Raw genomic sequence first — 12943 nt, 5'->3', positions numbered from 1 at the left:
ATCAGGGAATTAAGGAATGGAAGAGCTCCTGGGCCAGGGAATATTCCAGCTGAATGAATTAAATGTTGGACAAGCAAATTGGTTAACCATCTTAGGGATTTGCTGCAAAATCGCGTTGACGGTGATAAGATCCCGGAACAATGGGAAGTCGAGGCCTGGATGACAGTGTCTCATAAAAAGGGAAGGAAAGATGACTGTGGGAACTGCAGAGGGTTAGCGGTAATAGGAACGATGAGTAAAATTTAAGGAAGCGAAGACCGAAGAACAGTGGACCCCGTTCGAGGCGGAGAAGCAAGCAGACTGGTCGGTACCGTTGATCATCTGGACGTATTTCTGTCAAACGGAACTAAGCGCCAATTTGAGTTCCTTTTGAGGAATTTAGAATGCCGGATAGCGCGTTCTGTCAAACGGAACTAAGCGCCATGGAAAAGCATTGCGAGTATAGGACGGAACGAGCCCGACGCCCGTTTCCGCCTTTAATCCAAGCCCCCCTCTACCCTCCTCTCCCTATGGCACTTAGTTCAGTTTGACAGAAATACGTCCATCTGTTTTGTGTTACCCACTTAACCGAAAAGAAGACGATTGTTGGTCAGGAGCTCCATTTAGTTTTCTTGGGTATTCAAAAGGCTTACCTATGATAATGTTCCTCTTTTGAAACTTAGGGACGTCCTGGAAGAAACTGGTTTTAGTAAAGAACTTATTGGGGCAGTTAGACAGTTTTATTGGGGGACTTTTGCCAGAATTAAGTGTAAAGGTAGGCTTTCAAACGGATTTTATGTCACCAAGGGGCTTAAGCAGGAGTGTTGTCTGTCACCGACACTATTTAAGATTTATCTAGAGCACGTTCTAAAGGATTGGAAAAGAAAGTGTGCCGGAAATGGGTATTCCTGTGAATGACCAAGAAACTCTGTTCACGCTATGCTTTGCTGACGACCAGGCATCCATAAGTCAAGATCACGATGATGGGAGTATATGACCCGGAAGTTGGTTGAGGAGTACCGCAAGGGGGGACTCAAGGTTAGTGTCCGTAAAACGAAAAAGACGTCAGTCGGGGTACGCAGCAAAGCATAGTCCTGGAGGATGGTCAACATATAGATAGTTCCGAACAATACAAGTATGTACCTGGGGGTGAAGCTAACTTCGGGTGGGAAGTTGGATCAGGCCATTCGGGACCGTAATCTTCAAGGGAGAAAAGCCATCGTCATGCTGAATGGGATTCCTCGGGACAAAAGAATCTCCGAGGACAACAAAAAGAGGATTTATAACTCTGTTGTCAGGCCTATCATGACCTATGGCAGTGGAGTGTGGCAGTTGAAGATGCGGACCCAAGAAATGCTCAAGGCGACAGAGATGGATTTCTGGCGAAGATTGGCTGGAATCTCGAGGAGAGAACGCATCAGGAATGAACGTGTCCGAGAGGTAATGGGCGTTGAGGGGACATTAATATCATGACCACGATATCATGACCACGATATCATGACCACGATATCATGACCACGATATCATGACCAAGCAAATGGTATGGTATGGGCATATACAGAAGATGGCTGATACCAGGTTGCCAAAGAAGGTGTTGGAGTGAGTCCCTCCTGGTAGGCGACGAAGAGGGCGTCCAGCCAAACGGAGGGTAGAGAGCATCCGTGGAGAGATGAACGGCTGCCAGCTTTCGGAGGATCTCTGCCATGACAGAGTCCTGCGGCGGGTAGCCGTCGTAGAGCGCCCTAACGCGCCGCAGAATCGACTTTTGCATACCATTACATAGAATTTCAAGGTTTGATGATGAGATAACATTTTTTATGTTCCATGATTGTGTCTCTCCCCCATCTTATATGAATCATAAAACCCTCTTTTCATCGAGAGATTCCTTCGGCCTTCGACGTATCAAACGTACATTAGACGTTTTCGCCGGTTTTTTTTTTTCACAAAATTTGGAAAAAGCAGATCAAATTACCGTATAGACATCATCATGTTTTGAAAGATATGTCAGACCCAGCGGGAGTTATCAATTAGACTGCTTTTTGCAATTTGGAACTATGAATTCCGGCCCAGTTGAAAAACAACGTAGGTGCCATTAGTTTCCCTATGCACATAAGTGTTTTTTCAGATGAGCTAGAATTTATAGGTCCAAATTGAAAAATGCAGTCCAATTAAGCGCCACTAGAGACACATTCTAGCCCACTACGGGGGGGGGGGGGGGGGGTCGGGTCCAATCTTTCAACCTGTCTTTCTTTTTCTTTTTGCTTTCGAGAGATGGAAGGGTTGGGCCCCCCAAGAACCTGCTCCCCCTCGTTAAATGCCTGAAAATTAAGGGGAGCCAATACCCATGATCATCAAAAGTAAAGAAAAGTCTTTAGCGATCATCACTACTGTTTTACCGGATTGAGATGTGGTACTCCCTCTGTTGTTTCTTTTCCTGGAATAAACAGGTTAGAATAAGCGTATTTTCAAGTATAGAAACTGTACTTAAAGCGATCCATCACAATCCGGCGACTTTGACAGTGATCACTGAAGATCTTTTTGTACCGTTGTAGATCATTTGAACATCATGGTGGTGTTTTATGTACACTAGGGTGTAATATGGTTAGCATGTAACATGTAGCAATGTAGATGCATCTCAAATGCTGCTTCAAATTATTCCATTTTTGGATTAATTACACACAATCTATATCTGTTTCGATAGTGAATATTTACAGTTACATCACTTGTGAATTATTGATGAGTAGAAGTTTACGTACCTCGGTTTTAGCGGGCGTTTCGGAGGGTTTCCGTTTGTCTTTGGTTTTGGAATCCTGGATGCGTTTCATGACTCTAGGTGAATCGTAGAGGCGGGTAATGCCACTCAGGGGGCCCTTGGAGACGTCCTCTGTATCGAGAACTCTTTCACGTTCCCGCTGGCTTTGAAGCGGGACGTGAGTTTCCAAAAAGCGAACCGTTCTCCCAGACTGACCGTCATTGTCCGAGTCATCGCCACCAGTGTGCCGTCCGAACCTCGAACGGAGTCGTGATCGCGTTGTCAGCCGATTGTTATCGCCGTCTCCGTACGTGCTATCCGTATAGTCTCCGTACTCTCCGGACCCCACGCCGCGGTACCGGTTGTCATAACGGTCACCTCCTGACCGAGGGGTGTACCTACCGAAAAATACATCAAAATTAAAATAAGTACTTTATTTCATTATTGAACAAGTCATGAGTTGTGAAAAGATCACTGTTGATATAAATACACATTTACATTTCGACATGTTTGAGCTAGAAGGAACTATGAAGCACTCTCATCCTCTGCGCATCGTTCCATTTGATTTTATGCGTTTCATAATTCTTCCTGTAAGCATGAATGCGTGGGTGAATTCAAATAAGGGTCAAATTCCAGGTTCTATTTCCTCCCAAAATTTTTTGTGAATTTCTGGGCAAACCAAACTTTATTTTGACTATCATTAGGTGTAGACTTAGGAAATATAGCTCGTCAAGCTTAATAGTTGGGCTTAAACCCGAATTTCCACCGTCAAGTGTATCACTTCTCAAAATTTGCTCTAGTTTTGCCTGATTTCCCAAATTTTCATCTCAGAGGTGACATACAATACTTTTCATTAAAAATTGAACACAATTGTCATAAAAGCATCGTCGAGCACTAAATTAAAGTATAGGTAATTGAAAACATGTAACCCTTTCATATTGCAGAACCAAAAAAATTGAGAAAAAATTCATCCGTCATGAAAGATATCTGGAGCTTATTGAGCTTGTCTTTTAGACAGTTCCGTCTGTTTATCAAAATGCGCACTGTTTTCCTTAAACACGAGAAGAAGCTTTTATTTCTTGAAATGTTGCAATACAAAATGGATCAAAAACACCGAATTTTAAAACTTCGAGTGGGCGTGTACCCACTGAAGTGGAGATAAAGCCAAGAAAAGTTTCAGGACTTACATTAACATAACAATTACACCGGTCAACGTTTTCTTTTCTGATTTTCCGAAGATTTGCCGATAGTTTCGGAGTAGATTTTTGGCGCTGATTCTGAAGAACACCTCCATTTACCTGTATCCGATTTATCCAGGGAAAGTTCGGAATTTTTCCGGAGAAATCGGAATTTTCCCTAAAAATCTAGCTTTTCCAGAAGAGTCAATTTTCCGGGAGAATCTGTGCACGATGGAAAAAACCCCGGAATTTTTCGATTTCGTAGCCTAAGATACATAAGAAACCCTATTGCACCCCTATCAAAATTTCCTTTCTTTTCCTAATACCAAGGTTTTCCGGTCCACTTTCATTAAAATCAATTAATTAGTCACCGAGATGGTGTTTTAAGCCACGGCCACCATCTTAGATTTTCGAATCTTGGAAACTTGACTAAAATTCGAGTTCCCCATTCAAAAATACCCTCGAGTACCAAGTTTCGCGTAAATCGATTGATTAGGCGCTGAGATAGCATTTTAGGCCATGTCCGCCATCTTGGGTTTTCGAATTTTGAAAATTCGTCTAAAAATTCAAGTTTCCCATTGAAAAATACCGCCATGTACCAAGTTTCACTTAAATCGGTTAAAAAGAGCGCCTACAGGGCTTACACAAACAAGTTTCAGTTGAGTAGGCGCTGCGATAGCATTTTAGGTCATTTCCGCCATCTTGGATTTTCGAATTTTCATAATTCGACTAAAAATTCGAGTTCCCCATCGAAAAATACCATACAGTACCAAGTTTCACTTAAATCGGTAGAAAAAGTTTTCTACTCAGTCCCATTTAACTGGGACACTGGGACAGGATGGAAACAAATGGGACAGGATGGAACGGGACAGGATAGAAATAAGCTGTTTTTTAAGCTTATCTGTAACAGTAAAGACAATTTTGGTGTTTTTTCTCACGGAATATTTAGTAGCACATCTTAGAGTATCGGAATAAGAGAAAATTTTCCCCAACGCACACTTCGAAAGTATTTTACGAGCTGATGTTAGGGAGGGTGAGGGTGAGGGTGTGTGTGTGTGTGTATGCTTGACGCCCTGTTAGTTATCGTGTATAGCATTTTGTTTGGCATCGTTAATGGCGTTAATCTTGCAAAAAAATTTGCGAATTTCAGAATTTTTGCGATCTGCGAAGTGTGAGCTATTCAATCGAAACAAAAAAAGTCGTTTTTGGAAAAACCTCAACGTTACGGCAATCATTTAGAGCTTATTACCTACATTGTTGCCATGTCTATCCTGACTGTTGCTTGGGACAATGATTCTAGCCCGTGAAAAAGTTATTGATGGAGCAAAAAAGAAATTGACATATTTTTTTTCTCAAATCCAAAAGCATTAGGTGCCTATCATCTCCGATAAAGTTTTCTTAAATAATCACTCTAGTTATGCTGCAACATCGATTTAAAGTCAAGATCCAGGCACGGGGGACACGCAAATTTGGGACAAATGTAGGCAATTTGCACATTCAAAGTTCTCCTAAATTTTTATTTCAGTCCAAATAAAGTGGAAAATAGCATGTATAGTCAACAATAGTGTGGAAAATGAGAAAAAAAGTTGATCTGCCCATGTTTCTCAGATTATGACGATTAAAACAGCTGGGGACATCAGATTAGATGCTTATTTGAACTCACCCGCGTATTCATTTTTAATACAAACAAAAATAATATCAATAATGGTGTTGATGAGAGAACCCTGAAGAATAGGAGCTTGGAACATCGTATATTCATATTGGTACCGTGGAATTAGTGAATCATCCAGAACTCCAAATTCAACTTGATTCGGTATAATTAAGACTTCAGGAGCAGAGAGGTCACTCCTCAATTGCGATATTCCAGAGTTTCCACGACTAATTAAAAGTTTGGAGAGGATACCGTGCTGTTTGATTTTTAGATTGTGGAATCTTGAAGAATATTCCGTATATGTATATGTTCTAAAATACCACAACCGAGAGGTGCCTCTTCTGCAATCAGCGCTCCATTTCGACTGATATGATGTGAGCAAACATGAGAAACCTTCTTGGGAGAGGGGGACCGTTTGATGCATAATAGATGCCTAGCAAAAGTAATCACTAGTGCTGATACTTTGGATAACCATTGTCTACAGCGCATGGACAGTATGAGGACACAAGCCCATAACAGTGACTCTGTCAAATTACAAAGGTACAGATCAGAAGACATGATAGGGTGGAAAATTCAAATTAAAACACGATCGAGCCTCGATATTGAGCTCCGATCGATAGATTACGACCTAGGTATCGATTTATCGATTTCGACCGAAGTATCAATCTTCGAACTATCAAAACGTAACCTAACCTGAATTTGTTCATATCGAGTGACCTAACCCAAGTGCGGTGTTATCGCAAAGAGAAAACAAGAGTCCGGACCAAAGACATAAAGACGGAGTGCTCGTATCTAAAAGCATGGGGAAAAAGTGAAGCCTGGTTTGGCGCTGGGTGCTTGTGTGAGTGTGTAAATGAGCGCGGGAATCCATGGCGGCAAACGGAAATTTGATTTGAACTTGTCCTCTTGATTTTTCCACATTTCTTCTTCGAATCGTATTTTAAATGCCTAAAACGAATATATTAAGAAAGTTGGGACTGCGTCCTATTATAATACACCTGATTTTGCTCGGTAACAGGCAGTAATCTCAGACAAAGTTAGTTTTTCTTTTGCTCATGGTGGTTCTGCAGGTTCAAACAGGCCGTTACAGTTGTAGATGACTGTTACTCCCAAATGAAATTAATCGGTCGACGACGGACCAAAACTAACCTAAAGTTAAAAAAATATGAGTGGGTAAGTGAATTTGGGCAAAAATCAACCTAGAATACTTTGTTTCCGCAATTTTATTTAGTTCCCGCCCTACATTTGAATTTCAAACTTGTCCCGATTTCGCCGCCAATCCTCTAGCCAATCGTAGAGGTGGTTGAAAAGAAGCTTCATTTTTCGCTTTTAGCCCTCCGTCTTTATGTCTTTGGTCCGGACGTGAATAATGACCAAACATATAAAGACGGAGCGTTGAAAGCAAAAAATGAAGCTTCTTTTCAATCACCTCTACTGTTGGCTAGAGGATTGGCGACGAAATCGGGACAAGTTTGAAATTCAAATGTAGGGCGGGAACTAAATAAAATTGCGGAAACAAAGTATTCTAGGTTGATTTTTGCCCAAATTCACTTACCCACTCATATTTTTTTAACTTTAGGTTAGCTTTGGTCCGTCGTCGCCCGATTAATTTCATTTGGGAGTAACGGTCATCTAGAACTGTAACAACTTGTTTGAACCTGCAGAACCACCATGAGCAGAAGAAAAACTAACTTTATTTGAAATTACTGCCTGTTACCGAGCAAAAGTAGGTGTATTATAATAGGACGCAGTCCCAACTTTTTTAATACATTCGTTTTAGGCATTTAAAATACGTTTCGAAGAAGAAATGTGGAAAAATCAAGAGGACAGGTTCAAATCAAATATCCGTTTGCCGCCATGGATTTCCGCGCTCATTTACACACTCACACAAGCACCCAGCGCCAAACTAGGCTTCACTTTTTCCCCGTGCTTTTAGATACGAGCACTCTGTCTTTATGTCTTTGATAATGACCTTGCCGATTTATTCCCAAAAGCACTGGACAGCTTTGAACATACGCAATTTTGTAAGAACCTTTGTCTAAATTAACTCATACTACCTAATACTTTTTATTTTTTTCCCAGAGTTATTCATTACCAATATTGTTTTATTTTTCTCCCGTCGTAATTGTTTTTTCTCTCTTTTTTCTCTGCACCTTAACTGTATAAATTTGCCCTGTGCTTTTGATATTTTGTTGTCTTCAAAAATGTCTTTATTTGATTATCAAAAGCAGGGTAGGGTGTCAGCACATGGTCCCCCTTACTAACCCAAAAAGGCTATCTAGTCGCCCCCTCTAGATATACTCTGTCTGCCTTTGCTCTCTTTTTAGGCCTAAGCTAGAGCAAGCCACGCCATATCAATGTGAACCATGCATACAGTACATAGAGTCGTAATGTAATTGGGAGAGCATTTTTGCACTTTTAAGCATTTATTTCCATGTCCCGAATTCCGAGACTCCTGTGTGACGCCGGGTCACTTTTTCGATACATAATCGATTGTTTGCAATGCACAGGTACCCAGCCATCCGATGACAACAACAACAACAACAACAACAAAGGAGAAAGGAATTACCACGTATTCCACACCGCCATTTTGGATAGAAAATGTATCGAAAAAGCGACCCGAACTCGGCGCACACCGGGCTCGGAATTCGTCAAGCAGAACATGGCGCCAGCTCTCCCATTTACATTACGACTCTATATGCTCTATGGAACCATGTGAACATAGAATTAAGTGTCTCCAAAATAAAAGTACTTGAAGTTCTTTTCTTCAAATACCCAACATTCTATGTTTTTCTTTTCCTTAACAACTTCTCGCTCCTGAACTTGAATCTGGCAAGTGCGGTGTCGATTTCTATGTAATTTTACTCGTAGTACTCGAATACTTGCTGGTAAATTTGATATAACTCACTAGGTAGGACAAAATTCGAAAATCAGGGCATTTTGAGGAAAATTAAGGATAAAAATGTGTAAATTCAACAAATGAAAGTAAAGATTCGTGATCTTTCATTTACGAGTTGTGGCGCCATCGAAACCAGCCAATCAGAGCGAAGCTCTTTGTGTCTTCCCGCGCTCCCACACATATAAATATGTACGGTCGCGAGATCTGAACACCATTCTCTTCCTGGTCCTCACAGACGCCCGACGCTCTAGCTCCAGCTCCCGACTGCTCTGCTCTCGCACCTGACTCTTCGAGCACTCCACGGACGCTCCACATCTTCGAAAAAGGCCCTTCTCAGGGCCACCACATTCTTAGCTGTAGCGTAGCCCTCAGAGTTAAGTGTGTATCATCAAAAAAGATCTGTGCAAAATTTCAAGCAAAAGTATGCATTTCCCTCCGAGGTACAGATTTTTGACCGCCTCATGGCGGTCCACTGTGCGGTTGCGCGAGACCCACTTTAACAGTGATGCGCACATGATGTGCAAATAGGATAAAGTTGGATTCTTTAAATTTGTATCCGCCGTATACCGCCAGTAATACCCGTTTCACAGGCAAACTCATCAAATTAGGCATTTTAGCAAATGCCTGAGCAGATAGTCTAATTTAGACAGTTCACGAAATTTTGTAAATGTAGGTGGTGAAGAGTTTAAGATTTTTTAAAAGTTTGGAAAAATAACTTCTCTAATCTACGAACTCTTTTTATCTTTTGTACTTCAAATTCTTCTCACACAAGTAAGTATAAAAATTATAAAAATCCTGTATTTTAAAGTTCTCTGAAAATTTCAAGATAAACGTTCATTCAGGAGCTAAAATCGTTTAAAGTACGTTTGAATGATGGATAATTTTCCTTTTTTTTCATAGGAGCAATGAATTCATTTGTCTATAATTGAGAATACGATCCGTATTTCAATCTTAGTAAGAATATTTAACTAATTCCCTAGGCATTTGACAAAACGCCGGATTTTACTATTTGCCTCTGACGTACCCATAAATTACTTGATACCTTAGCCAATAAATAGACCACCAAATTTAACCACGATGGTCAAAAATCCACCATCATGGCCGTCCCTGGTAAAAACGGCGGATACCCCTCGGACAGAAATTCTTGGGCGTACGGACACCCAGTTGACCGTGCAAACACCCGATGTAGCCATGCGAACACCCGGCGTGGCCGTGCAGACACTTGTGATGGGCGTACGGACACCTCGATGGGGGTTCGGACACCTTATCAACAGTGAAACTGCAGACACGACAACATCTTGTTTGCAATGCGTTTCAAAATATCTGCTGCTACTTATTTTACTATTTAGAAATTGAGAGATAACCAATGCATCATTCCTTAAAATTTTTGAAGAATTTCTGCAGAAAGCAAAAAATCAAGGAAGTTGTCAAAAAACAGGTTTGCATATTTTTCAAATTAAAATAAATTTTTTCCATGAACGTCTAATGTGCGCCTATTCCAAACTGATATCTATTTTTGCAGTTCCACTATCAATATTCATTTAAGTTGCCTTTTTAATTTTTTCTTCTACATCCTTTTTGGTTTAATTTTTATAGACATAAGGCGCTGGTCTCTTGCTGGTGTATTAATTTATTCCTTGGATCACTTACTCTCCTCTTGGATTTTTCATTGTTTGGTCACCCTTCCGTACGTCGAATTTCTCTTATTTTATCACAAGACAATTTAAAGACACAGAATATCGATGACTTAAGTGGACCTTTAAAAGAAATGCTTCAGAATTGAATTTTTTTTGCAGTAGTTTAGTATTATTTTTTGGAGTAGTATGGGATCCTTTGCAAATATTTACATTTTCAAAATAAGAAAAAATACTACTATTGCTGAAAAAATTCTCTTTGTCCACTGGTTTAGATTACATCATGCCACACACCAGTAATAAAGTATTTAGATTTTCTACCATAATTTGACCCTAAAAGTTGTTCAAATTGTGTTATGATGTTCACAATGCAGGGATAGACTTCACCATACAGGGTGTACCAAAAGTCCGTCCCACCCCTGCTAATTTTTGAACGAATTGAGCTAGGGTATTGAAACTTTGGGAATGTTCCTATATCAATGGGGACCATCTTTTAGGGGGGTCAAAATTTTGGTCCCCCCTCAGGGGGGGGCCCAACTTTTTTTTTCAAATGGCAACCCCTATCTTGCGATACCTCATTCAAAAGAGCATAAAACACTAAGAATTTTGGCGCAAACCGCAGATCAATATCTTAACTTTTGACCGAGTTATGATAGGTCAAAGGTCAAATTTGACCTTTTTTCAAAAAATCATAACTCCGGTTCAAATTATCGTAAAGAAAAAAATAAAACGAGAAAACTTACCAAATTGTGTCCACTTTTAAGTAAAAATTGCAGAAATCACTTCGATTTAATTTTAAGGGGGGGGGGGGGCTCGGACCCCCAAATACGTCAATTCAAAGGTCATTCAATTTTCCCGCGAAATAAGCCAATTTCCCCTAGATTTGCCTCCACATTATCTCAGTAAGGTCAAAATCAGTTCAACATTACGTTGGCGAGTCCCCAAATTTCGGGAAAAGTTAAAAAAACGAAATTTAAACGGTCAAATTTAATCACCTTAAATTTTGTTTTTATTTTAACTTTTCCCGAAATTTGGGGACTCGCCAACGTAATGTTGAACTGATTTTGACCTTACTGAGATAATGTGGAGGCAAATCTAGGGGAAATTGGCTTATTTCGCGGGAAAATTGAATGACCTTTGAATTGACGTATTTGGGGGTCCGAGCCCCCCCTTAAAATTAAATCGAAGTGATTTCTGCAATTTTTACTTAAAAGTGGACACAATTTGGTAAGTTTTCCCGTTTTATTTTTTTCTTTACAATAATTTGAACCGGAGTTATGATTTTTTGAAAATAGGTCAAATTTGACCTTTGACCTATCATACCTCGGTCAAAAGTTAAGATATTGATCTGCGGTTTGCGCCAAAATTCTTAGTGCTTTATGCTCTTTTGAATGAGGTATCACAAGATAGGGGTTGCCATTTGAAAAAAATGTTGGGGCCCCCCCGCGTCCCCCCTGAGGGGGAACCAAAATTTTGACCCCCCCCCCAAAAAAGATGGTCCCCTTTGAGATAGGAACATTCCCAAAGTTTCAATACCCTAGCTCAATTCGTTCAAAAATTAGCAGGGGTGGGACGGACTTTTGGTACACCCTGTATATTTATACTCTTGCCGCCACAAATAGATTTCAAAATCCAAGGTACCTAGTAGAGAATTATTAATGTATTTTAATGGTATGTGGCATACAATGCTTCATAAACCAGTGGCACAATGCGATGGGGAGGCTTTTCTAAAGGGCGGCAGATACATTCCCTGTGGGCACGGGGGACACGCAGGAGTGGGCACGAGGGACACGCAGGGGTGGGCACGCGAGCGTTCCAAAAACGAATGCGCGGTGTCCGCAGGGTGTCCACCGTCTTCACCAGGGATCTCCTAGTCTGTGAAGTTAGTACCCCGACTTTTAAAATTTAAAATTTTCTCTTTTGCTCATCATTGCTCATCATTTGCTCACTCCAAAAATCGCTTTCATGTTTTTTGCTCAGGCTTGTACCCCCCAAAAATCGAACTTGAACTTTCAGAGAGGTCATTGACCCTAGCACCCCGACTTTGTCCGATTGACCTGAAAATGGTCTCAAACGACGCAGGATCATTTGCTCACCTTTGCTCAGCCCTTAGTTTTTGTTGTTCACCCCTCCATCCCCCTCAAAATGAAAGGCGGCATTTTGGGGGACATCAAAGGCAGCACCCCCACTTTGTCCGATTGATCTGAAAATGGTCTCAAACGACGCAGGATCATTTGCTCACCTTTGCTCAGCCCTTAATTTTCGTTGCTTACCTCCCCCATCCCCCCAAAAATGAAAGGCGGCATTTTGGGGGACATCAAAGGCAGCACACCCACTTTGTCCGATTGATCTGAAAATGGTCTCAAACGACGCAGGATCATTTGCTCACCTTTGCTCAGCCCTTAGTTTTCGTTGCTCACCTCCCATATCCCCCCAAAAAGAAAGGCGGCATTTTGGGGGACATCAAAGGCAGCACCCCCACTTTGTCCGATTGAGCTGAAATTGGTGTCAAACGACGCAGGATCATTTGCTCACCTTTGCTCAGCCCTTAATTTTCGTTGCTCACCTCCCCCATCCCCCCCAAAATGAAAAGCGGCATTTTGGCGCACATCAAAGGCAGCGCACCGACTATGTTCAACCGCCATTCGTTTTCAGGAGGAGGTAGGATTCGGGCTACGGAAACGAAGGCCTGAGCAAAGGTGAGCAAATGATCCTGCGTCGTTTGACACCAATTGCAGCTCAATCTTACAAAGTGGGGGTGCTGCCTTTGATGTCCCCCAAAATGCCACCTTTCTTTTTGGGGGGGATATGGGAGGTGAGCAACGAAAACTAAGGGCTGAGCAAAGGTGA

At 41.3% G+C, this 12943-nt stretch overlaps 1 protein-coding gene across 5 annotated transcripts in view; it reads right to left on the bottom strand.

Moving 5' to 3' along the window:
• tn (tripartite motif containing protein thin) overlaps window positions 1-12943 on the bottom strand; it is a 155420-nt gene that overhangs the window by 107360 nt on the left and 35117 nt on the right. For all 5 annotated transcript variants that reach the window (XM_019049865.2, XM_019049864.2, XM_019049867.2 and 2 more), the window contains exon 5: window positions 2736-3129. In XM_019049865.2, coding sequence (XP_018905410.2) covers window positions 2736-3129 — 394 coding nt within the window. The remainder of the gene's footprint in view (window positions 1-2735; window positions 3130-12943) is intronic.

The sequence above is a fragment of the Bemisia tabaci genome, chromosome 2, assembly GCF_918797505.1.
Source record: "Bemisia tabaci chromosome 2, PGI_BMITA_v3".
NCBI classification, from domain to species: domain Eukaryota; kingdom Metazoa; phylum Arthropoda; class Insecta; order Hemiptera; family Aleyrodidae; genus Bemisia; species Bemisia tabaci.
The sequence above is the reverse complement of the archived record's forward strand: the minus strand, read 5'-3'. Positions and strand labels throughout refer to the sequence as shown.